Here is a 24965-nt window from a genome sequence, read left to right as displayed (position 1 = left end):
ATGACAAGAGAATGAAAAACAAGAACCTCTGGGAGAGCAGTGGTGATGATTTGGTACTTGGAGGATGAAAGAAGATGGCACAATGGAAAAAGGAGTTGTAACCTCTCCATTCCTCGATGGCTAAAGCTTATAAATCTTTAACACTACAAGAGGAATGGTTTTTCTCTCCCTTTGTTCCCCCTTTGGGAGCGACATGGACTTCAGTGCTGCACTGAATTGCAGACTGCGTGTAGGTCTCACCTGGTTGAACCTGCGAGTGAAGGCCACGGCATTTGGAGCAGAGCTGTGTTTCTCCTTCTTGTTCCAGCCACAACTCGACAGCTCCTGAAAAACATGCATACAAACAATCAGGTAAGTTAGAAATGTCACACGGTACACAGAAATATTTTCAGTTAGTCACTTAGTGGGAGGTGAAGAAGAGGCAGAAGGCAGGATGTGATAAGAGAGAAAACATAGAGCACGAGAAAAAGGGAAAGAGAGAGAGAGGCAGAGGACAGCATCCAGTCAAAGATTTAGACAGAATGAAGGACAAACCGATTCAGGGGAAAGTTGTATCTCGTTTTGTGGTCTCTACCAATTACCAATAAACTGATTCTAACCAAAAGAGTGTTTCTTAAAACTGTCCAGAAACAATGATACAATAATTCAAATAAAAAAATCTGAGTTTTATCTTTGGTTCATTTATTCATTGAGGATGTGATTCATATTTTTTTAAAAAGGTACATGTCGAACTGCTGTGGTCTGGAAAAGCACAGGTGAAACTACTTAAATAAACAAATGACAAATCCTCAATAGTAATGCCAGTAAATCTGAGTCACCACCTAAATTTGAAGCAGAAAAGTCAAACTCCACCAAGAGAAGGATTTACTGCAGTGTACCCAAACACGTCCCATCAGCACAGGGCTGATATAACCTACATTTCTGACAGTTTTGTGTAAAAGGAAGCAATGCCACATAAAAACAAGAGAAAAAATATAAATATGTTTTGACAGCTGAGGCTAATCACTTTACAATGATACAAAGCAGAGTAATTAATGGATGTTTGATTCATTTTACATCAATATAAACTTACAAATAATGATGAAGTTACTGAAATTGTCATTTATTGATTTTCTGGCAGAGACTTCCTAATACATTTTTCATTTCAAAAAGTTATTTCACTTCATTAAAGTGAAGGCAGCAACTCCGGAAATTGAACAGAGAAAAATTCCAGCAACACACAAACAGTCAGTCAGTCAGTACCAGGCTGGAATCAGCTTGGGCTCAGCCACTGTTCTTAGCAATGAGGTTTAGACTCCTAGACAGAAGACCACACAGACAGAGGGGAACCCAGACCCTCCTTTGGCCCTGCAGGCCGTCCACAGGCCAGGGACACTGACGTAACAGTCGGAAAGATGTTGCGCAAGCTTAATCCTTGCCAAATCAACCGGACGACTTGGGCTACGATATGAAGAGGGGAATCAGGCTGCGGCTCCTCCACATGGCCCCCCCTGTGAGACAGCCCGATCGTCTGGAAGCAGCAGCCTCCACCAAACAGCTCACAACTTTGGACCCCATCAAGACGTCTAGTCGCACAGATAAGTCACGCTCGCTCAAGGGTGAGTCTCTGAGTCGTTAGTGGCCGCCAGCAGGGTTAAAGAGGCAGCACATCAAATGCAGATGTTAAAAGCAGACGTTAATGCGTGGGTGCGTCGATGCCTCTGGGCCTATGTTGCGAAGAGTGAGAATAAAAGGAGAAGTAAAAGCGGGGAAACACTGGAGGGAAAATGAAAGGATAGTGTTAAGACCATTAAAGAAAACACTGTGAACGTTGTGAAAGACCCAACGGCATCTTCCCACGAGGCTGACAGGCCTGTGTGGAACCTCCTCGGAGTAAGGGCACATTGTCCCTGTCACAGGATGTATCAAGACCAGTGTGAATGAGACTCGAGCAAGTCTCACCGAGGGAGAATGAGTCGTTTATTTAAAATTTGTCCTTTTAAAATAAGCACTGCCCTCCGCACTGCCGTCATGTCAATCATTATCTTCTCCAACTTTCACACAAATTTGGTGATGATTCTTAAACAAAAACGTTCCATAGCTATTAAGAGCTGTGTGTTTGTGTGTCTCGCAGCTCGAACCATCACCTGACCACCCAGGTAGGCGGTCCACCCAAAAGGAAACACAGTTACTCTAATGCCTCCCTCGCTCAACAAGAACCACAACATTTCAACAACTGTCACCGACTATTCAACACTGGACCACCTAGACCTGTCTTCTAATTTAACCATCCATCCACTTATCCACCTGGGCACACCAAAAGTTAAGGTTATTTATTGTTCTGAAGTTGTGTAGTGACAGTTGTCTTGTAGAAGGAAACTGCATCTCCAGAAACGATTAGAAGTTTATTTCCTTTATTGTCTCATCTCACTGTCAGACATTAAACATGGCGGCATTATCGAGGCAGCTCTGGTAAGAAGAGGGTTTTACATGCTACAGTAACACAGCATAAAATGTAACAAAATAATTAGTGAGTGCTTTTGCCAAACTACAGACAGCCTCCCATTTCCACATGCTGGTCTGGCTAAGCAGCATTTTTCATTTAAGCACAGTCCTATGGGGTTGCTATACGCTTGATATATCTACTCAGTCTATATAGTTAAGGTGAGGGCTGTCGAGGAAAGTTGACGTCACGTCAGATTACAATTTACACGTGCGCTCCTATGGATCCAGCCAAAGACATAAACAAAAGGTCAGATTCTCAGCGAAACATCAACTATACTACAACCTAGAGTTCTCTAAAATAAACCTGCAAACGACCACCCCATCTCATTATCTCTTCATCTAATGCTGTGTTTGTTTAAACCCGAGTGTAGACTGAACTCTGACAAATGCACTGTAGGAAGAATCAAGTAAACAGAGGCTGAATACAACAACCAGCGCAAGCTCAACCACAAATTGCAATGACCTCATGTGAGGTACCGCAGCAATTTCTTTTGTTTTTGAGCACTTTGTAGATGGAAAACTCAAGTGTTGGGGTCTTGGAGAATATTAAAGAGGGGCCACAGGCCAAGACAGGAAGGAAAGATAAAGATGAAGGGCTTAATGGAAAAACAAGAGGAGAGGAAGTGAGGCTGAAAAAGAAGGTTTGCCACAAGAAGAGGAGCGATTGTGGAGATAAATTTACTGGGAATGTGAAGAAGGGATGGAAAGTCGAGTGCTGTTCTGCACTTCACCTTGTAGTGAGACAGAGGAACCCTCCACCGAGTGCCAGGTTATGACACCAGTCTGCCTTTTCTCAGTTCTAGTCAAACGAAAATAACTGAACACAAAAACTAAAAAAAAATATATATATATAAACATCATGGAAAGAAATTATGAAAAAAAAAAAGGGTCATGAAAAGCATTGTTGCCTCAGTCAGACATCACTAAACTGCAGAGCTGGCAGAGACTTCTAATAAGTCAGCAGCAGGCTCCATTACTTTTCTGTGCACAACATGAAAATGATGACTTTTCCAGGAGCTCTTTTCATACATGTATCGCATAAGATTCTGAACCCGACTATAGGTGGGGTTTCTATATGAAGATTTAATAGAGCAATTTACGATATTATTATTATACAGATTATGTTTTATGCTAAAAGACAAAAACAAAGTAATTTGTTTGGCTGCAGTGATCCACTACTCCAGAGAGTATACATCTGTCACCTATTTTGAAACTGGATTAATAAGTCTGGCCCAAATGAAGGAAAACTTGTTAATGTGGTTTTCTGTCTCCACTATCAAAATATTATTTTCCCCATCTTTCCCCACGATTAATGTCTGCTGATCACCGTGCTGAAAGGCTGGAGACTAGTTGGGATACTTGTTTGTTGTGCAGCAATTCTTTTTTCAGCCATACAGCAGAAAAATGTCAGCTACCGCTATTTGTGAAAACGTTAATTCTACAAGTCAGGCCTGCGTCTATGAAGCGTTACCTCCAACTACAAGTCATCACAAGACTCCATGAATCACATGAGAGCCTCAGTCTGTTCAGTGGATTTTTACACCGGGTGCTCAGACGTGAGGAACTGACATACTTCTCCGGGGTACGTAAAATGCAATCTGATAGCTATTCCCTGAGAGCTGAAGCAAAACCTGCCAAAGCCACAAAATGTCATACTTGGCTGTTGCCATGACTGTGTGTTAAAACAAATGCAAACTTCTCTCCCCTTCGAGTCCCTTTACATCACTCAGTCCCTCATCACTTTTCTTTCAGTCTCTATTTCAGAAACATCCATCTGCGTGTCTGATTATGAAATTAGAAATGGCCCGCTGGGACTGGAGGGGGAAAAAAAAAAAGAGATGAATGAAGAAAATGTCCCATGTCTTCCATTTCATCACAGTTCACACTTACTTGCCCTTTTTCCCAGACACGTATTATCTCTCCATGTCTCTCGACACATGATCATCCATATTCAAGTGAACTATTCAAGCCAGCTTGCTGTTGAAAAATGGAACCCATCACTGATAGAAACCATGAGGAATCACTGCATCGTAAATTTAGATGAGAACAGGATTTAGCTACATGTCCCTCGCACTGTTTACTCTCCATCTTTCTCTGATCCAGCTTGTCATTTTAATGGCACTTCACTTTGCAAACCCACAGCCAAGGAACACATCATGGATTCAGCTGATGGTTGTAGATTGCTCTGCAACTATAGATTATTTTGCCATTGAAACAAAATTACTTCTGCTGCTCCCATCAATTATGCCTGCACTCCAAAAAGAAGACAGGACTCTGACTATGCCATTTCATATTATTCAACCATCCTCTTTACTCTACAGACAAGACACGTGAGTTAGACTGACGAGGATCCATTACGGGAAGAAAATATACACCAATCCTCGTGCATGCAGTGTCTTATCTGCTGTCACTTAAGTGCTATTAAAGCCGTATGTGTTTATACTGTGTGTTTGTCTCTGGAGTCTGCTGTGTCAGAGTGGCAGGGTTCCAGCTCTGAGCTTTAAAACCTGCCTCTGTTAAACTCTTTCCAATATTAAAGGGTTATTTAGAAATACTGGCTTCTCCAGTTATAATCCACTACTTTATATATATTTCCAGTTTGGAAGAAAAGAGGATAGTGCACTTGAACCATACTTCCTGACCCAAGGGTTTGCCAGACCCTTAACACCATTTTCTCACACCGTTTGTGGCGATTCCATCTACAGTTCTCATGTAATCTTTTATTGCTTCTGTGACTGACAGTTATCCGTTCTTCCTCGTCCAGAGACTTCGGCTAGATCTTTCAGGCTCCCGTCCATACATCTGTGCCTTAGCAGTGCTGGAAAGCTTGAGTTAATTGTCTGGGACAATTTTGCCATCTCATGGCAGAATGTCTGTTTATGCGTCATATACACATGTAAAATAATGAACAACACAAGCATGCATATTAATGTCTGGACTCTTTGTTGCTTTCTTGCCCCTTCACTGGAACTCAAATTCATTCATATTATGAATTCAGTTATGATGCGTTTATGGAGAGAAGAAAAATGGAATCATAAAAACGGTCATCAACAGGCCAAGGCAAAGCTAGTTTATGGTCATTTAAAATATTACAAGCAGTCATAAGAGTTATTATTGAAATTGCAGCAGCCTTGGAAGACCAGCGAAGAACAGAAATGGAGCAAAACATTGAAGTCACGCAGAGGTCAGCATTTGCAGTAAGAAGCCATATGTCTAAAGGGCAAGTATGTTTTTTCTATACAACCATGCTGCAAGTCTCGATTAAAAACTGTTATAAATTAGAATAAGAACAGACCAGGAGCGCTTTAGAGTAATGTGGTGGAAATTGTATTTGTTTCTCATTTGTCATAATGCAAAAACATCTAAATACTGAAGAACATCTGAACATTTCAGAGTTTAGTCAGGCAAGAGGTGCGATATAGATATCAAATCCAATAGATGGTGGATGACTGCTCTAGCTGAACTCCTTGGAAGGAATAAAAGTAATACAGCAGTTAAAGGGTGCTTAAAAGGCAGACATGGCTGCATGTCAGTAAAAACACTATTGCACATCTCAAGGTTTTAACCAAGTTATTTAATATTTTCCTATTCAGACAGTGGACAGAGTGAAACAGCAGGCGTGCACCAACACACACAAACACCTGATTTTACCATCATGCGTCTTGGAGACTGACAGCAGTGGAAACTCGAGCCGAGTTCAGCTCAGTCATAGCTATGTAGTTTTCTTGGTAGCCAGTGTTGTGAGACAAAAGCTCAGTGAAAGTATGAAAAGCCCCTCGAGTGCACTCTGAGGCTGCCGTGTCACAGTGTGAACAGTACACTCTGCTCCCTACTCTCCCTCCACACTGCAACCTTCCTCTCCTTGTCAGCTCCCCCCCCTCAATCAGGTCAGTGAGAGAATAAAAGTCCTCCCCAAACAGCCTCTCTTGCTCTCTTTTCCCAGCATTGTTCCTCAATCCCACGTTTAGTCACTATACATGGAACACTGTGGCATGTGAAACCACATCCACACACACCTGATACTTAAATCTTTTCCCTGAGCCATTATTTTCCAAATTGCTACATTGGACTGAAATACAGGGAGAGATTAGACTTGTAAATCCCACTTAGTCGGTCAGTCAGTCAAACAAAGCATTTATGAAAACCTTTATGAACCTCTGTGTGATCTTAGCCCGGTGCAGTTTAGATGATGGGGCTGGAGTCCAGACTATATCAATGACTTCCCTCTAAGTGAAGAAACAGCAGTACTCCTAAGACAAAAGCTACTTAGAGTCCACAACCGATGGCCGGGGGCCAGTTAAAGTCACTAGCCGATCAGTCTGCTCCTGAAAGAACGTCCACTCTTCTCTAAAAACAGATTGGCCATGAGATCCAAATATAAATCACCAATTATGTTGGAAGTAATTCAAAGTTTACGACAACTAGAGATCTACTCATTATGTTTATACCCAAAACGTGACTGTTATTGAGGGTGTTTTGTAATACAGCAACCTGACATCAGCCCTATTATGAGAACTGTGGTAACGAGGGATAGTATTGGATGTGACCATCTGAGCTACAGTAACTTCTGTGGTTGATACAGGTTTAGTGTCCAGGTGGCTAACAAACATAAATCAACATTTTTAAATATGATATAAATACAATATACAAAAGTACAGGAATGATAATATTCTTCCTTTCCCTTTGTAGAATTTGCTGCTGTATGCTTCTCAGCTTTTTTGATAATACACTGCAAATGTAACCCAATAGACAGGCTGCTCTAAAATCACTTATCATATGTTCCCATACGTTTGTGCCCAGCTCTTCTGTTTCAGCTGGTCACTGATCAATCACTGTATGGATATATTAACACTAATGCTAGATAACATCAACCTATGCTGTAGCTGAGTTCTGTGGCAGTAGTTTTTAAAATAAGTCATGGTTAACAACAACAATAACAAGAATAGTAATAATAATATTAATCATGATAATGAAATACCTACAATCAACGATTTGATTTTGTCTTGCAATTTGAGGGAATGCTTGAAATATTTCTTAGTACTCAATCTGTTTTTTGCTGCCAGTAAAACAATGTTACTTGGGACACAGCTGTGGGGCTTTAATCAATGTTTGATTAATCCCCTCAAACTGGGTTTTTTCCCCATTACTCAGACACAACAAACTATTTACAGGATCAGACAGGTCAAGCTTAACTATGATATTTTTATTTAAATTAAAACAAACTGCAGGTCTAGGAATGACGTCATGCCAGAGGAGCGTGTGTGCGTGGTGTTCACTGAGAAGCACCAAGTGTTGCACATGTGCAAAGGCAGGATTCAGACTGGGCCACAGCAAACTGGGCTGAGGTCTCTCTCATGCTTTCATAAGGCCACAGTGGCCAACCTTAAACACAGATTATCCATGTCAGCTAACCGAAAGGGTCTGACAATCCAGACGAGAAAAAGCATTAGCCTCCCTCACTGAGGCAACATGCAGGGTGGGCAAGACTGAGAATGACAGATACTAAGATGGTAAGTGTAATATGTGGCTGTGCATCAGAGCTCTGATTGCAGCTGCTGCTGAGTTAACAACGGCATGGTAAGGATGCAAAGACCAACTACAGAAAAGAAAGGGACAGGGGGAAAGATAGCAAATGGATAGAGGAACATCTTTTTTTGTAGTTTTAGAGATAAGGGGACTGATTATAAACATTAAAAAACAATTTATTTGATTTGATCTCAGCTCACCTCTGGCTGGATGGCCTTGAACACAGGCGCATCCATGAGTGTAATCTGGCCCTGGAAGAGATGAAACACGCAGTTTTATTTTAAGCCACAATGGTTAAATTTGCATTTGCAAAAATCCCAAACATCAATGTAATACCTACATTATTAGGATGTGAACAAATCATTAATTGTCAAATATAAGATCAACAATAAAACAGTTACTTAAAATACCACCACATCCTTCTGTGCCACGTCAATCTATGCAACAGGATGTGCACAGCCCACTACTGTCATGACACTTACTGACAGCACCTTTTAACACCTTCGTGACATACCAGGGGAAAGTGACACTACAAGACAAAGATTAAGAGTGCCCCCTTGTGGCCAAACAAGGAAGAACATCAGTTTTAAAAGATGAACCAGAGTTCACTTACTGCATATTCTTCAGGAGTGACCTTCAACACATCGAACACAACAGCATCAAAACTCTTCTTCAGCTCTGAAGAGACCTTATCACTGAGAGATTCAGAGCTGCTGCTCCTCTGATGGAAGTAAAACACAAACATTATAATGCAACGGTGTGTTTAACAGTTCAGATTAAGGTATCAAGATAAACAAGAATGATGGCAGCTGCATGGTTCGAATCAAATATGATGTGGAAAAAAGATTGATTGTTACAGGAAGAAAACAGTGTGGACTAAGCATTCCAGTCAAAATAAACATTTAACACTTAATTACATCCTGTGGCCTCATAATAATAAAATACTAGAGCTGGACACTTCTTGTGCATTTGTCCTGCTTTTTTCTAACACCTTGAATGGAGGCATGGCGAGTGGGCGGGGCCTCACCTCAGAGACTATTCCAGCGTTGGTGTTGATGCTTGACTGGCCATTAGGGAGGTCCATCATTCCCACACCATCTAGCTCTAGTGCAGGAGACCACTCATCATCCTCAAATGCAGCAAAGTCCAGCCGGCCCTTTGGAATAAAACACACACAGTAAGTTGGTACATTTAGCCCTGCATTTTGACCATTATTTCCTCAGCTGCCAACATATGAGACTCATCACTCACAACCTGGTGCAGCAGCACCCTCTCCTGTTGAGAACTCACTTTGTCATTATGGGTTCCTGACTTGAATATTAAACTAAATTAACCTTCAGTAAATGTTTTATTGAATCGTCCCAGCAGGCATGTGTAATTTCATATGGATACACTTTCACAGCCTGTCACTTACTACACATAAAACCGGACAAGACAGAAGGAGCTTAGGCTGCGTGTTAAGAGATCTTCCGTGAAAGGGGTTTGGAGAGGGCCAGCTGGCTGCTAGAGCCACAACTTTAAACAGCTTACACAGCACTACAGTATGAACTACTGCCACTCAATTACTCTCTAGACCAGAAGGATTTTAAAAAGTTATCTGGTCAACAGAGCAGAGTATGTTATCTTGAAGCTCTCCAGGTACTTTCAAAAACATAAAATTGCTGCTGCAACTTGGAGTTGATTTGTTAATGCTAAGGATTCATGCCATAATGTGTCATTCACAGTACACAGAGGATCCCTACTTAGAGAATCATCGGTACTTAGAGAACCATATTAACGTACAAATGTGAATGACAAATACACAACACAAGCTAAACAAATCTTAGTGACCGAACATTGTCCCTTTTACTTTGGTGAATCAAATGATGAATAAATAGATTTTGCATCTGCACTTTCAACATTTTCTTTTTTCAAAAAAACCAAATTTAGTATATTTTATTATTCCTGTCTAAAACTACACATATGTAGACAGAGACAAACCAAAGGATTATTAACAAGCTGCATTCAGACATGCACTTAAATCCAGAAATTTGCCAGGGGGCTGTATGCGATAATGGAAATGGCAGAGTCGGATGATCCAACATTTTTTGTAAACTTTTCTAGCTAAGGCATCTCTTGTACACTTGACAATGCAGGCCCCTATGTGCCCATACAGGCCTTCAAGCGTGTGTGCATGTGTATGTTTCTTCCTAGCATTTTGGTGGACTCAAGGCTCAGGCAACCACCTTTGTTTCAAATAACATTACCTGCTTCCTTTCACATTGCAGTCTGCTCGGCCAGTATAAACAGCGCTACATCATGTCAACCTTCTTCATATTGTTTGACAGCAGTGTATAACTGCACAGGAAGCAGTAGCTAGTCTGTGTTTACAAGTCAAAGTCTTTCTGCTGATTATAAAATCATACAGCTGCAATGAGCTTAATTCCTGGTCCATTACTAGTGTCGGACTGTCGGTCTTTTCCCAGGAAGATGGACAATTATATAAAGTATAAATCAAATTTACCATACGTTAACACACAGCCTAGTCAGGGTCTTTTAAAATTAGCTCTACGCTGACCTAATACATGAAGTGTCAAACATTGATACAGGGATGATGTCCTCATTCCAAAATAATCACAAAAACAACATCTATGACTCAACATATGATATACTACTAAACGTTACAACCACTGTCAATAGGGTTGTTCGGTTTGATTGTTTACTGTTTGCCTCTCAGTACAGTGTGTCAAACACCTGAAACAATATACAGTCATCTCTGCTCCTGCAATTAATCAATGCAGTACAAATTTGCGCCTGACCGAATTATTGGTGGACTTGAAAATTGGCAGATTCAAGTCTATCAGGGACAAATCAGTATCAGCGTTTAAATGTGTAAAAAAGATGAGCATTTATGTTTAATGTCACACGGTTTATTTTCTTAATTCAGGTTCTACATATTTGGTTATATTTGTGTTTTCTTTTTATTTAGTTAATACATGAAGTGTCAAACATTGATACAGGGATGATGTCCTCATTCCAAAATAATCACAAAAACAACATCTATGACTCAACATATGATATACTACTAAACGTTACAACCACTGTCAATAGGGTTGTTCGGTTTGATTGTTTACTGTTTGCCTCTCAGTACAGTGTGTCAAACACCTGAAACAATATACAGTCATCTCTGCTCCTGCAATTAATCAATGCAGTACAAATTTGCGCCTGACCGAATTATTGGTGGACTTGAAAATTGGCAGATTCAAGTCTATCAGGGACAAATCAGTATCAGCGTTTAAATGTGTAAAAAAGATGAGCATTTATGTTTAATGTCACACGGTTTATTTTCTTAATTCAGGTTCTACATATTTGGTTATATTTGTGTTTTCTTTTTATTTAGTTATTTTAAATACAAGTTTGAAGTGTAAAATATTATGAACAAAATACATTTCTATGTCATTAGGGTTTGATGACGAAATCTTAGGAATCATTAGCATTTCAAATTGTTATGCTTATATTTGTCAGTATGTCAAACTTCCTAATGTCTGTATCGTCCGCCAAGAAATCAACATCGGTCTGGCTCTAGTTAAAACAGAGGTAGCCTACGACAATGCAGGCACTGAGACAGTGCTGTCAAAACATTGTGAAAAACAAGCTGTCCTTACAAAGAATGTGATACACTTACCAGTCGTGTGTCAAATGGGCATAGTGCTGGGAGTGAGGTTAGCCCGTTATTCTGTATCACCGTCTTTGTTTATCAAGTCCTTGCTTTCTGTGAGACCTGCTCCTGCTCTCTCTGTGTGAAAGAACAAAGAGAAAGAGAGAGGAAGGGCGCATGAATCTTCTGAACATGAGGAAAACCTGCGCAGCAATCAGCAAAAGCACTGCCAAAAAAGTCCTGATGCTGATTTGAACAACCCGCCATAGTAACAAATGATGATGGACACCTCTGCATCCTCTGAACCATCAGATTTAGTAACAGTTACCTCAGTGGGAGAGGAACTTTGACAGGAGTAACATTGGCATCATATAAATACCTACTAAAACTTCCTTTCAAATAGTTATACACAATCAATGCCATTTATTATAGTATACAACTCGATATCATACAATTTGTATTATTTGTTCACCTAAATCAATGATTTCCCAAATTCGTAACATAAAGATACTGGATGGGTAAAGAATTGGTATCTGAATCAGGAAAAAAACAGGCCGCTACGTCGTTATTCTCATTATTCAGTTGGTTTGTAAGAAGCATGAGTGACTGAATATTTGACCGACACGATTCCAATATGCTCCAGATAGTTTGCAGCCAACCTCATGTTGAGCATGAATCATTTCTTTGAACATGACTGCATGACTAATAACCACCAGTAGGTGTCTCACCACTCTAAAGAATGAAGCCTGTGTGTCAGACTGAGACAGGCTATGGCCAAATGTTGCATGCTGACAGACAGTAGTTGGTCTTTTGCCGCTAGGCAGCAGCTCAGATCTTCTCATCCCCTCAAAGTTGTTATCACTGGATAGAGGTACAAAGCTCTGCAGCAGGACAAACAGCAGATTAAGATTTCCTCCAGTCGAAGTTAACTTTAAACCTTTGCTTACAGAGGCCTGTACATTCATTCAAAGATCACATTAGATCAAGAGAACACCACCCTGGAGATTGGGTTCAGTTTCATAACAGCCTGCTGAGAACAAAATGGTTCAAGGTTCAAGCTGAGCCACTGGGAACTTTTGTATTATATGAAAAGGAATAACGTGTCTTCCTACGCAAACTTAAGAGCCTATGCTAACATCTATGGTCGGTCATTGTCCAAGAAAGGGTGGATCTTCCTATACAGTGAGCAGTGTAAACACTACATGGCAACAACCTGTGTCTGCTTGTCTGCTACGTACCTGATCATCCAAGACTAGTTTACATCGAACTTTACAGCTCCCTAAAATACCCACACCTCCAACTTCCATAACACTTCCAACTAATCCCATCAGGTCAGTCTACTGTTCTCTGCACTTGGCCACATCCATGTACTCAAACAATAAGATGAGCTGACATGTGTTGTGTTGGCATCATGCTTTTCTTCCTGAGGTTCAAGCCCGCAAATGGTTACCTAAAGAATATCATGTATTTGTAAATGCTAGGAATGCTCACTGGGACAGAAGTTAAGAGGAGATGATGGATTAGAGGAAGAAGCAGAGGAAGATTGACAGCAAAGTGGAATGTGTCATGTTGTAGAAGAGGATGTGTTGTTGTTAAGCCAAATGTGACTCATTCCGCAGCCTAGCAGGTGCTGTTGAATTAGGCCTCTCTGAATCGGCTGCCTCTCCCCCCCTTTGTGTTTCCAGGCTGCTTTGACATTCACAGGCTGCAGCTCAAACACAAAGCCGCTGCCAGCCCAATTGGCCTTGTTTCTGACAGACAAAATGCATACTAGCAAGTGTTTCCGTGTGTCGTCATTCACATGACAGCATATTTGTGCATGTGACAACACATTCCATATCGTGCACTGACCATTACATTCTTTTCTCAAGTGGCACTGAAAACAGGTCTCCTGCACCTTCATTTTGCATGTCCTCTATCCTCTATCCTCCTCTCGCTCCTCATGCCCGGTGTCTCTTCACCGTAACCTCTTTTCACTGCAGCTTAAGATTTAATGTGAATGTCTGTCTGGATTAATAGACCAAGAGTCATCTCTGTCAGGTTAACAATTAAAGTTTATGCACTGCATTTATGACAGTGTTCGTGGCATTGGAAAGAGCAAAAAGAGTAATAATAATTTAATTGTTGTGCATTTCGAGATGTATTTTTTGTGCCAACCTTGATTTGTGTTTTGTCACACGGTTTGACCATGGCATGGCGTCAACATTTGAGTACACAGCAACAAAGCATGAGGTTGTTGTTTCTGTATACTGTCAGTGGTCATAGATTTCTTGGATGTCTAAAGGCCGGCGCATGGTTCTGCAACTGCGGCTGCGGACTCGTTTAAATTTATGATTCTCCAAGGGTTGCGCGTGTTGCAAAGCAATTCACCGCCAGAACACTAGGTGGAGGAACGTTTTTTTTTCAAAGACGACCTTAGAGACGGCTTCTTTGTGTTTGGCAGTCGTCGTTGACTGTTTATTTACAACGCCACTGCTGCTCCTCATAGCCTTTTTCTGGCTGACAAATTTGTGCCTGATCTTCCTCCACAGCTTCGTACACTCGTCGACCTGCAAATCTACGTTAGCCGAGATCTCCTTCCAGGAATTGCAGGCCATCATCAGACCAATCAAAGCCTTGCGGGCTGTGTGAGGCTTGCGTAGCTTTGTTGTATAGTTAAAAAAATTGGGCAACGCACGCAAGAAGGGGTACGCAAGCAAGCAAGGGGTTCTTGCACTTGCGTGTCCCTGCATGTCTCTGAAAACGCAGAACCATGTTGCAAAGAGTTTGTGTTATTTTTCAGTTCAGTCAAACATTTTATCATAAGAATTTCTATGTCATTCATTGTCTGCATGCATTTGTTTTTCAAAGGGTTTAACCTGAGCCAGGCCATACAATAATGACAGCAAACATCACTTCCATACAGGGTAGGAGCATACAGCGGCCGAAATACCTTATGCAGGTTGTGATTTGATCAAATGCACTGGTATCAATTGTCCAGGTATCGGAATTAGTGCCAGAAAGGGTAGTATAATTCTGAAAAATGTCTAGTATGCATATATATGTTTACGCTCAACTACATTACTATCCCAACATGAGATGATAGCTTCCATAGACACACAAACAAAGTTTTTTTTGTGTGTGTGTGTGTGTGAGAGATGGAGGGGAAATGTTTGTTATTGCAGTTTACAGAAGGTCAAGCACCGTGAAACGGTGAAAAAAGGAACATGGGAGATTTCTGTAGCGCATTAGCACAGCGTTGTGTGACTTCAACAGCTTAGACAGCTCTGCCAGTCCCTGCCTGCAGCTCGGCAGGCCTGTCTTCGACACCTAGCAGCCGCGAACGCATCGCTTCTGAATCTGCTCAAAATGTGTGTGAGAGGTCCACAAATATCAGACTCATGCAAACAGCAAGATTTATAGACAATATTCATAAAAACAACAGAGTCGTGGCCTTTTTTCTGCACAAACCTTGTAAAAAAGGAGTATGGGGAGAATCCATTTCCTCTCTTGCTTTATGATAAAAAAGTACCTTCTCTTTGTCACAGTACAATGCTTGCACTGTGTAACACATGCCCTTTGCTGTGCCTTGCAGCAACAGCAGGGCAAGAGGAATTTCAAAACCGTGCTGCAGAATGCACCAAAGTCAGGGAGCCAAAGTGGGTCAGTGTGTTGAGCTGAGCAGTGAGGGATGTGACAGCCCATTAGGCTGTGCCCTCTTCTGCTTCTCTTTAGTACACAGTACACTAACACAAGCAGACTCAGAGCATTCACACTGTTAGGATATATAGGTCTGCAAGGTCAAACTATATATCTTTTAGGGAAATTGCCATAGATCTCAATGTCACAATAAGAGAATAAACTTAGATATGGATGCTTTACTTACAACTTTTCAATCCATGGTCTCTTTACTTCTCATTCCTATTTTACATGAACAAATAGAAAGGTTTAATTAGGGCCCGAGCACAGACAATGGCAAAGGCCTTCTTGAAATTGATATTATTTTTATAGTTATCGTTGTCTGACGAATGAATTTCCTTTTTGAAGGTCTAAACATGCTTGAAAACTAATCAAAGTTTGCATAAAATTCAAAAGTGGTGAATAAGTAAGTATTATGGAGTAATTAGAAATGCATGTTAATCACCAGAGAGCTAGTTAGTGGTGTTTCAGTGATGCTATGACAGCGAAGGCTAGATTTCATTTCTAACTTTCCCTGTGCTCCAGTCAAGAGAACACTATTGATCTAAAGCTAAGAGAGGCCAAGCTGATCACACCCGCACTCCAATAACCTGCACATACACATACTTACACAGCATGTGGCTGCATGTCACAGTTCGATATACTGCTTTCACTCAGCAGGTTAGCTATTCAAGCAGAGCATGGTGGCACGGACTGGGGAGGGACAATGATGTGTGTGTGTGTTGCTATCGAGGGAACATGGCTTACAGGCCTTTCAAACCATCACTTATCATGCCTGTTTTGCTCTGATCCTTCTGAAAGTGGCTCAATGAGAGTTTGGACCAGTGGAAGTGGAAAAGAGAGGATGTCATCAAGTTTAACTACGAGATTTGAACACCATTTCCATTGCAATTGATACTGCCTTGGCTTTAACTAAAGACATAGCATACAAAGATACATGACAATTTCCCCCAACTTTGGGTAAAACTAGAATTATTCTTTTAGAGAGCATTATGGGTTATTTATAGCGTTAGTAAGGGTTTTCAAGTCTCAAGTCTTTCAGAAGTACTCATCCATTAGTGTTGGTTTGTTGGTCCAGTGTAATCTGCAGGAGTTAGGTTTGTATAAACTTTTTTTGCTGTGACAGAAATAATAAATCAATGATGAGAGAAAAGGACCTCTTAATGTCTTGCACAAAGCAGGCTCTCATGCGAAGCCCTAATGACACAAATGGCAAAAACAGCCCCCAATCTATCAATGCGGTGGCCAACCTGATGTTAGGCAACAGGACTCGGCCCACTAATACTGATTGCCTGTCCAATAGTCACACACAATGAGCTAAAAAAATACATTCTGGATGTAAATGTCAGAGACAAGCAATCAAAGTACCTACGCCCTCCAGAAACCTAGAGAAAACTGCCACAATATTTGTTTAGGCTGGAATCAGCTTCTTTTCTAACACTGCCACATTATAGTAATATCTCCTAAAATCTAATTTAAAAAAACAACACTACAAATGTACAGACTCAGGTCTTTCAGCTGAGTGAACACATTGAGCAGGTCACCTGATTATTCTTCAAATAACAACAAATATGCAGAGGGCATGATAGACACGTTATTAAAGCACACCTGAACTTACTGTTATTTTATCTTTCTACCATGTGAAATTATACTAGTTCTAAATTGGTGTCAGCTGTAGTTTGCACCGTGGGTTTTGATTATGCTTTTCTTTAGATGCACTCACCTCTCTCTCTCTCTCCCCCTTCCTTCCTACAGCTCTTTGGGTTGATAATTAGAGCTCAGGCTTTAGAGTCAGGCATCCATGTGACACAGTAAATCTTGACAACTTTGTTCGACCTGGGTCTACACTCAACACTTCTCAGAGGCCAGAAACAGCCATTGAAATTAATTAATGCAAAAAAACAAGACACTATCCCCAGTGGCCTTTAACTGGAATATGAAGAGGCCAACGAGGCAGTCTGCGTAACCAGTGTTTCACAGTGTTAAGACATACAACTTTCCTATCGCCTACCACGTCTATTTAATTATTTTAATTGGCATAAAACCAAATGGTATAAAGATTTCATCAATGCTTAGGCCATCCCGACTCAGACCTCAAGTATATTCACTTCATGCTCATTAATCCTTATTGAAGCAGTGGTTGAACAGACAGGGGTATCATTCACCAACCGTTCTCAAGAAGAACTTTCTTAAAAGCCACTTATGCAGTTTTTACAAAGATTCTGATATCACCTATGTTTTCTTATGTGGGATTCGCTCTTGAACTAAATCTATACACGAAAACACTTGACAACTGACATGCTTGTGTAAAATAATCAGGTGTGTTATTTTTTACTTTTATTTATAAAAGCTGTATAGTAAGATTCAAATTACCATAATATTTTATCATTCATCAAGTTTCAGTGCCTGATATCTTTTTAAACACATGTAAATGTTGAAAGAACACTTGCACCGAATATTTGGTCTTCACTGCAAAAGATTACACCTTTTGAAACACATGGACATGTGGAAGAGGAGAATATTCCCAAATGCAGTCACCCTAGATTTCACATAATCATGTTTACAACTTAAATGTGCTACAAGTTGCATGATTTTACTGCTACAGCTTTCAGAAGCCTATTAATTATGAAAAAACGAGTTTATTTCTCTCATTTCCTGGCTTCTTTAAGGTTCTTTTCAGTTTCTGCACAAGGCTGGAGAAACTAATTTTTAAGTAGATATTGGTGAATGAGGCCAAGTGTTTCCCCCAAAAATTATCTTTGAGAATTTTGCTACCTGGGGAGCAGTTAATGCATCTAATTACATTCAACAAAAATGGCTACACCTATTTAAACTGAAGAACGTAATATCAGCATTAAAATAAAACATGATGCATGCTGAACTTGAACTTGGTTTAAACATTAACTACCCATAATGGACACCTTACAAAGTAAAACGCAAGGAGACAAACCGAGACTCAAGCACGTAGAGCAACAGTTAATCTGAAAACAGACAAACTCTGAACGTGAAATGAAGAAACGTACCATCAACAGGAGACCTTGAATGAAAATAGAAAATAAACTCCAGACAGGCATGTTTTTGTGATCATGCTCACGTTATATTAAAGGTGGAGGCTAGCCTTAAAGGAAATCAAAATGCAATTTGTTAACAGAACAGTTTTATCAAATTCATAAATGGAGTGCATAATTTAATAACTTAATTGGCTGGACTGAAATGAGTAGCTGGCTGTTTGGCCGACAGCCGGCACGTATGGAAAACTCTGTTTTGATAACAGTACCTGGTTATTCATCAAATGAACCAAAGAGAGGCCACGGTGCCAAGCCTGTGAGAAGTGGCATGTCGCAGGGCCCCAGAGCAGCAGGCCGCCACGTGTGGGCAGAGCACTGGCCTACAGTTCGTGTGTGTATCTATGTCTGCGTGTGTGCTGGCTTTGGCCTGATTTGTGGTCCAAATGGGAGCGGGCAAGCGGCCTAGCCCAAGTTCAACTCTGCTGCTGAAGCCCGAGAGGTCTGAGTATGGTGACAAATGACTGAGAGGGGGGAAGGGGAAGGGGGCAGGAGAGGAAACAGAGGAAGTGTGGAGCTGGCTGCAGCGCTGATCTGTGGTCATTCCTTGCACGGACTATTAACAAGGAAAGGGAAGACTAACAATACAGGGCAACAGAGCAGTCAGTCAGAGAAGTACTGTTTGGAGGAAACTGATATGATCTCTATGCCTTCCTCTATGAGTCTCTGAGGATGGCACAAGTATAACCTACAGAAGTAAAACCTACAACAGTAAAACATACTTCTAAGGGCTGAGTAAACACATAGTTCAGGCTGAATGTTACACTTCATGGCTTAAAGTATCCAGACGTTAATGATAAAACAAGATATTGTGTGTTTGTTTCCAGATATTTAAGCAAACATCTTGAGAGCATCCAGCATAAAAGGCATATTGAGGTGAATATCTTTTAAAGATTTACAGACTTAATTTACAAAAATGATTTTCTGATACTACTACTACTCTACACTTTTTATTCAGATCCATTATCAATCGATAAAATATCCACACTGATCCTTGCTTTTGTACCTTCACATCACAGTTACATGAAAAGTACAACTACGGGTTAATAACTACATGTGAGTGCAGTGGCTAATTGTTGCATGATGGGTAAATTGTCTAGTTTGTGATTTTCAGGAATCAGTTTATAGAATCATGCACAAAAATTTCATTTTAAGTTAATGAGGAATGTAGATTGTTGTTTGCTATACAAACTGCCTCGATTCACAACAGTTGGGGGAACTGTACTGTGAACATATTCCATGTAAACCACCAATGTTTCAACACTGTTGTGACTCGAGAAGGTTTGCAGACTCAGGTCATTTCATAGCATATCTAAAAATTGTATCTACAGCAGGGATGGATAAAAGAAAAGTCTCTGCACAGTGCACACTGATCTGAGCAATATGTTAGAGGCAGTTTGAAAGAAGTAACATCTGGCTGAGTCATGTAGGGCCATGGAAGTCAACTGACTACAACTTAATTCAATCGGCCCATGCCCGGGAGCTAACCCTAGCTAACAGGAGACTTCACACATCAGGCTGATATCTTGTCAATTAGCGAGCAGACCTTCAGTCTGAGTTCAAAGTGATAATTTCTGCTGTTTGGCTCATTAAAACCAGTTTCCCACTGGCAGGTTGAAATTTATACTTTGCAACAAAAAATAAAATCTTTGTATTCTTAAATTACATAGAAAATATTGCTTATTAAAATGTAAGGTTTCATAGTCAAGAAAGAAAGATTGTAGCACACTAGCACACAAAAGAAGCTCGTTCAAAACTTGCAACCACTCAACAAATTAGATATATAGTTGGTAATAGTGTTAGGTTTGAATTGAATGAGTCAGATTTGAATCAAAGTGAGACTCCCAAAATATAAATCGAATAAAATCATACGTTTCCTTAAATTACCACTTATGTTTGGTCCTCCACATATACAAGTAATATTTCTCTTTCAATTGATGTTCGATTTTTAGTTTGTTTTCTCAACTAATTTCCATCCAGTTAAATGACTTTGTCAGAACATTTATGAAAGGAAAACCTCTGAGACAGTATTTTTAAGACAGGGTTCTTGAAGGACCCTTGGGGCTTTTGTTTGAGACACAGACTTGGCATGTTGCATACTGACTAACCGTACAATTATTTGACAGCAAACATAAACTCTCGGTCCTGCATACTCCCCTCTTTAGCTCTAACAAACCAATCATTGCTGGTTTATGTAAAACACAGTGGTAAGGATGGGCCATCACTGGAATGTAACCACTGGCACAAGATTGTATCGTATTTCCATCATTCTGCTTCTTTGAAGTAAAGGCACACAAATCATCCCTCTCCCACATAGAGCACTAAAATTTCTGTGCTATGCAACGATGAGATCATCCTCCTCCGACAAGAGTTTCTGTCTTGTTTTAGGTTGGCCTAGTCTGCTTGGATACTTGACCCAAATGGACAACGCACTAGCCAAAACGCAGACTCTGGAGTGTCTTCAAAAGCAAACAAGCTGCGGGCTATCTATTGTAAGTCTATAGAGCCAAGTAAGAGGGAGTGTTACAGTTTTGAATATAGCACTGTGTGGCTGTGTTGAGGTAGGCTTTTGAGTATATATAATTCTAAGATGAATTTTGTGCCTTAGAAATTGCTTAATTTAGCAAGACTGACAAAACAGACCTCCCTTAAAGCACTGTGTCTCTATAGTCATGAAGGCACTCATGGCCATAATGCATTCCCTAGAACGTAACATTAACCATCACAACTAATTGCCTAACCCTAAACTTAATTCTAGCCCTATCCAAAAACCTATTCTTAATCCTCAAAATCTTTTGAATTTGAGAGGACCAGTTAAAATGTCCTCCCAAAGTCAAAATATCCTCCCAATGATGCTATTGAGCAAAAATGGTCCTATAGATAGATGTTTATAGATAGACACGTGAACACACAGAAGTTTGTACTTCTACTTCAGTGAGAAAAATCCCTGGCTTAATGCATGCCCTACCTTACAATCAGAATTAAATGTCTAACCCTAATCCTCTGTATTCACTTCCCCAAAAAGTCATCATCCTCAAAGCCCTTTGCTCAAAATGGCTCTCGCAAAGATATACGCACACAGCGGTCGATTTTGCAAAGACATGCATTTATCTCCTACAGACTTAACCAACCTCTTAATAAGTTACACTGTTGTTTTAGATGTCACGCAATTGATTCTACTAAACTGACATGCTACACAAAATCAAACACTGGGGTAGCAATATGTCACTGTGTTTGGTTCAGTGACAACAAACAAAGGTAACTATAAGGGGGTCTTCTTAACAGCAACATGATAAAAGGAGCTACAGTGCTGCACCCCATGACCTCCCCTCACATGGCCTTGCCCCATCTTCAGGGCATGACAAAATGTCCAATTACAATTTAAGACACAAAGGGAGCTTTACAGGGGGGGGGGGGGAGCAGAAGGGAAACTAAACACAGAAGGGACCAGAGGAAGACATGTGACCAAAAGTTGTGTTCAGCATAAGAGCAGGAATAGGAGCTAAACATACATGGATACTGACACCCAGAGCTGGTCAAAGAGGGACATGAACTACACTTGCAAAGTTGTGTGCGCTGAGAGTTCACTAGGTCAGACGTCACATGGGAAGAAATAAAAGGATTGATACAGTGGGAGAATGGGTTCGAAATGTTGTCAAATTCTATCGAACATCATTGCAGAGAAAGCAACAGAAGAGGCAAAACGGAGACAAGCTAAAGGAAAGAAAATAACTGAGTGTGATGAATACAGTCACAGATTTAGCCTTATGTGGCAATGGAGGCCTCTCTCAAGTTATGGCCAGTACTTCCTATTCCCATCTGATAGCAGCTATGAAAGATGGATTCTTTCATCTTTCTCTCACACAGCGGAACAATGTTACACTGTGTGCTTCTTTTAGTTTGTCTGTGTGTGTGTGTGTGTATTTGAAAGAGAGAAGGGGGGGGGGCAAGCCTGCATCTAATGGAAGAGGAGCAACAGCTGAGACTGGAGAAACAGCTGTATCTCTTCAAGGCCTGCACTGCTCCCCTCCCCCTCATCTCCTCTCTCCCTGAATGAGCCCCTCACACCCCTTTTCTGATCCTCCTCTCCCACAGAGCACCATGACCAGGGGCTATGCTGTCTGTGCACACAGACACAAATTACAATGCGTGTCCGGGTTACAGAGACACTACTGGTCTAGGCCCCTGTTCACCTTTCTGAGGACAAGTACAGACATGACACATGTGCTACGAAAAATGTGTCTATTGACTACAAATTGGGAAGACATTGTGCCCAGTGCAACTGATGCCCTGCCTCTTCTATTCCTACTATCCTTCCATGTCTCCAAAGTAGGGCCTGGCGATATGGTCTAGAATAAATCTCTAAATTTTTAGGCTGTATCACCATCAAGATATACCTTGATATTTCGAAATCTTCTCTTAACAAATGTTTAATTCATTAATTTCAAAGTCAAAAATAAGTTATTAAACTAGCCACTTCCACAGTGGCAAATTACCTTGTTTCAAGTCGAATATGTTGTGTAGTGGAGAGAACTACTTTATAATAGTTGCATATATTTCAAATTAGGAGAGAAGACAACACAATGCCATAAAGTTAAATATACTCAATTACACCCTTATATATTGTTACTGTTCTCTTATGCAAGACCATATGACCTGTGCATGGTTTGAATGAATTAAGTGAAAACCCTGTTTGACAGTTGGTGATGTAAAGTGCGGAACTGAAGGCATATGAATGCAAGTCTCTCTCTGCATGTTGAGACCCAACCTGTGGGAAACCTGACAAAGGTGACAGGAAACAGGTTGTCTCAGTCACACACAAGTCTAAATGGAGTCTTTAAGATGAAAGAGAACCACATCTGCTAAAGAAATGAATCATCACCTTTTACTTAATCGAAGAGATCCCGGACGGCAAAAAGGAAGGCAAAGAGCGGAGCAGCTGGTCAGGATGAAGCCTTGTATTCATAGTGTTCTTAAGGCAAATAAAGGCCCACTGTGTACCTGACACATGAGTCTGATGTAGTGGAAAAGAACACAAATGAAAATGTTGGAAAAAGAAAAAAACAAAAGAGCAAAAGAGGAGAGAGGTGGAATCGTGTTTGTCTGTATCAGATCTATTGTCTTTGGCAGGGTTCAGGACCAAGTTCTTGAGTTTCCATGACATAACCGAGGCTCAACTCTCCGTTAGTTCCCAAGCCTAAACACATGGAGGTTTAGACAGATAAATGAGGCTGTGTTGTGAGTCCACAGAGACTGATACAGACTGGTGGATCAGGACAATATGCAAGGGAAGGGTGCGGCATCTTTCCGTTTACATTTATCTGGGCCACACATTACACAGAGTAGTAAGAGTGGGGGATCATACAACTCAGGCACATTATAAATGGAATTGAAATTGAGTGTTCGCTTAAGTGTGATGCCCAACCTTATTTAAATAATGAAAATGACATTTGCTGCAAGTTTTTTACTATGCTATACTGTTGTTTATGGTCACTAGTCTCTATTTTGGCACTCATCTTTGAATAAGGCAAATTCTTGGAAACTAAGCTACTGGATGAGAAATCCCCTTAAATACTTACATTTCCAAAGCGCACATGGACAGGGATGCAGATGAAAGACATTGTAAGATAATCATCTAGGATGTTGACAGGCAGGAATTAGAGTTAAACCAGTTGGTCGAAACATTACCACGTGTCAGCATAACAAATAGCCAGGACACAGTCTGCTCAAAACAAAGCCATGTTTTTACTTTGATAGGATCTGTTTGGAGTCTGAGGGATATTTTGATATTTCATGTTTATATATCTAGAGAAAAAAATATGATATAAAATCCTGTTTAAAGCTGCACATTCAAAACAACAAGTCGACATCAACTTTAAAGATAAATAGCTATAGGCTGTGTCGAGTGCAATTGCAGTGACAGAGGAATGATGACTGATAAGGTTGCGTTAAGATAAGGACAGCTTGGTCAACCCAGCCACATAAACCATGACATGTTTATAAGTACGGCTGGAAAACAAACCCAAATTCTAATGGAATAACCAATCGTATGTCCTTCTCAACTTTCAGAAACTGTCAAACCACAAAATATTGCACAACATTTGTTTTGCTCAGTACTCAAATATCTAAAATCACAATATTCCTGAATAAAATACACTTACATGTTGATTTGTGTAGCTGGTGTATGTTAGGACGAAGTTATACGCATGTGTTGGAGGCGTATGACTAATTTGTGAAAAAAAAAAAGTGAAAGACAAGGCTTTTTTGTTTAATAGCATATATATATATATATATATTCTAAATAAGACTTACTTTGAAGGAAGCATTGTTTTGTTATTGGTACTGAAAGTTGACAACCATATTAGTATGACATTTTTTAAAAGACCCCCAAAAGCAAGTAAAAGGGAGGAGGAAGCAGGAAGTGGGGGCTTGTGGTTTTGTGAAAGCAATTCATGGCATCAGGGGATGAAACTGAGGATGCTACAAATTATTAGTTATTGGTTCATCCATATTTTTTTGTTGATGAGACAATTCATCTGATTCTTATATTTGTACACAAAACAACAAATATAATA

At 40.4% G+C, this 24965-nt stretch overlaps 1 protein-coding gene across 3 annotated transcripts in view; it reads right to left on the bottom strand.

Annotated features, from left to right (window-relative positions):
• The window catches only part of ralgps2 (Ral GEF with PH domain and SH3 binding motif 2), a 63929-nt gene that overhangs the window by 34208 nt on the left and 4756 nt on the right, over positions 1–24965 (bottom strand). For all 3 annotated transcript variants that reach the window (XM_062395041.1, XM_062395043.1, XM_062395042.1), the window contains exons 2-6: positions 11675–11785; positions 9038–9166; positions 8624–8731; positions 8211–8261; positions 241–324 (exon numbers count right to left, since the gene is read on the bottom strand). In XM_062395041.1, the coding sequence (XP_062251025.1) occupies positions 241–324; positions 8211–8261; positions 8624–8731; positions 9038–9097 (303 nt within the window). In that variant the 5' untranslated portion in view covers positions 9098–9166; positions 11675–11785. The remainder of the gene's footprint in view (positions 1–240; positions 325–8210; positions 8262–8623; positions 8732–9037; positions 9167–11674; positions 11786–24965) is intronic.

This window comes from Platichthys flesus, chromosome 9 (assembly GCF_949316205.1).
Source record: "Platichthys flesus chromosome 9, fPlaFle2.1, whole genome shotgun sequence".
Taxonomy (NCBI): domain Eukaryota; kingdom Metazoa; phylum Chordata; class Actinopteri; order Pleuronectiformes; family Pleuronectidae; genus Platichthys; species Platichthys flesus.
The sequence above is the reverse complement of the archived record's forward strand: the minus strand, read 5'-3'. Positions and strand labels throughout refer to the sequence as shown.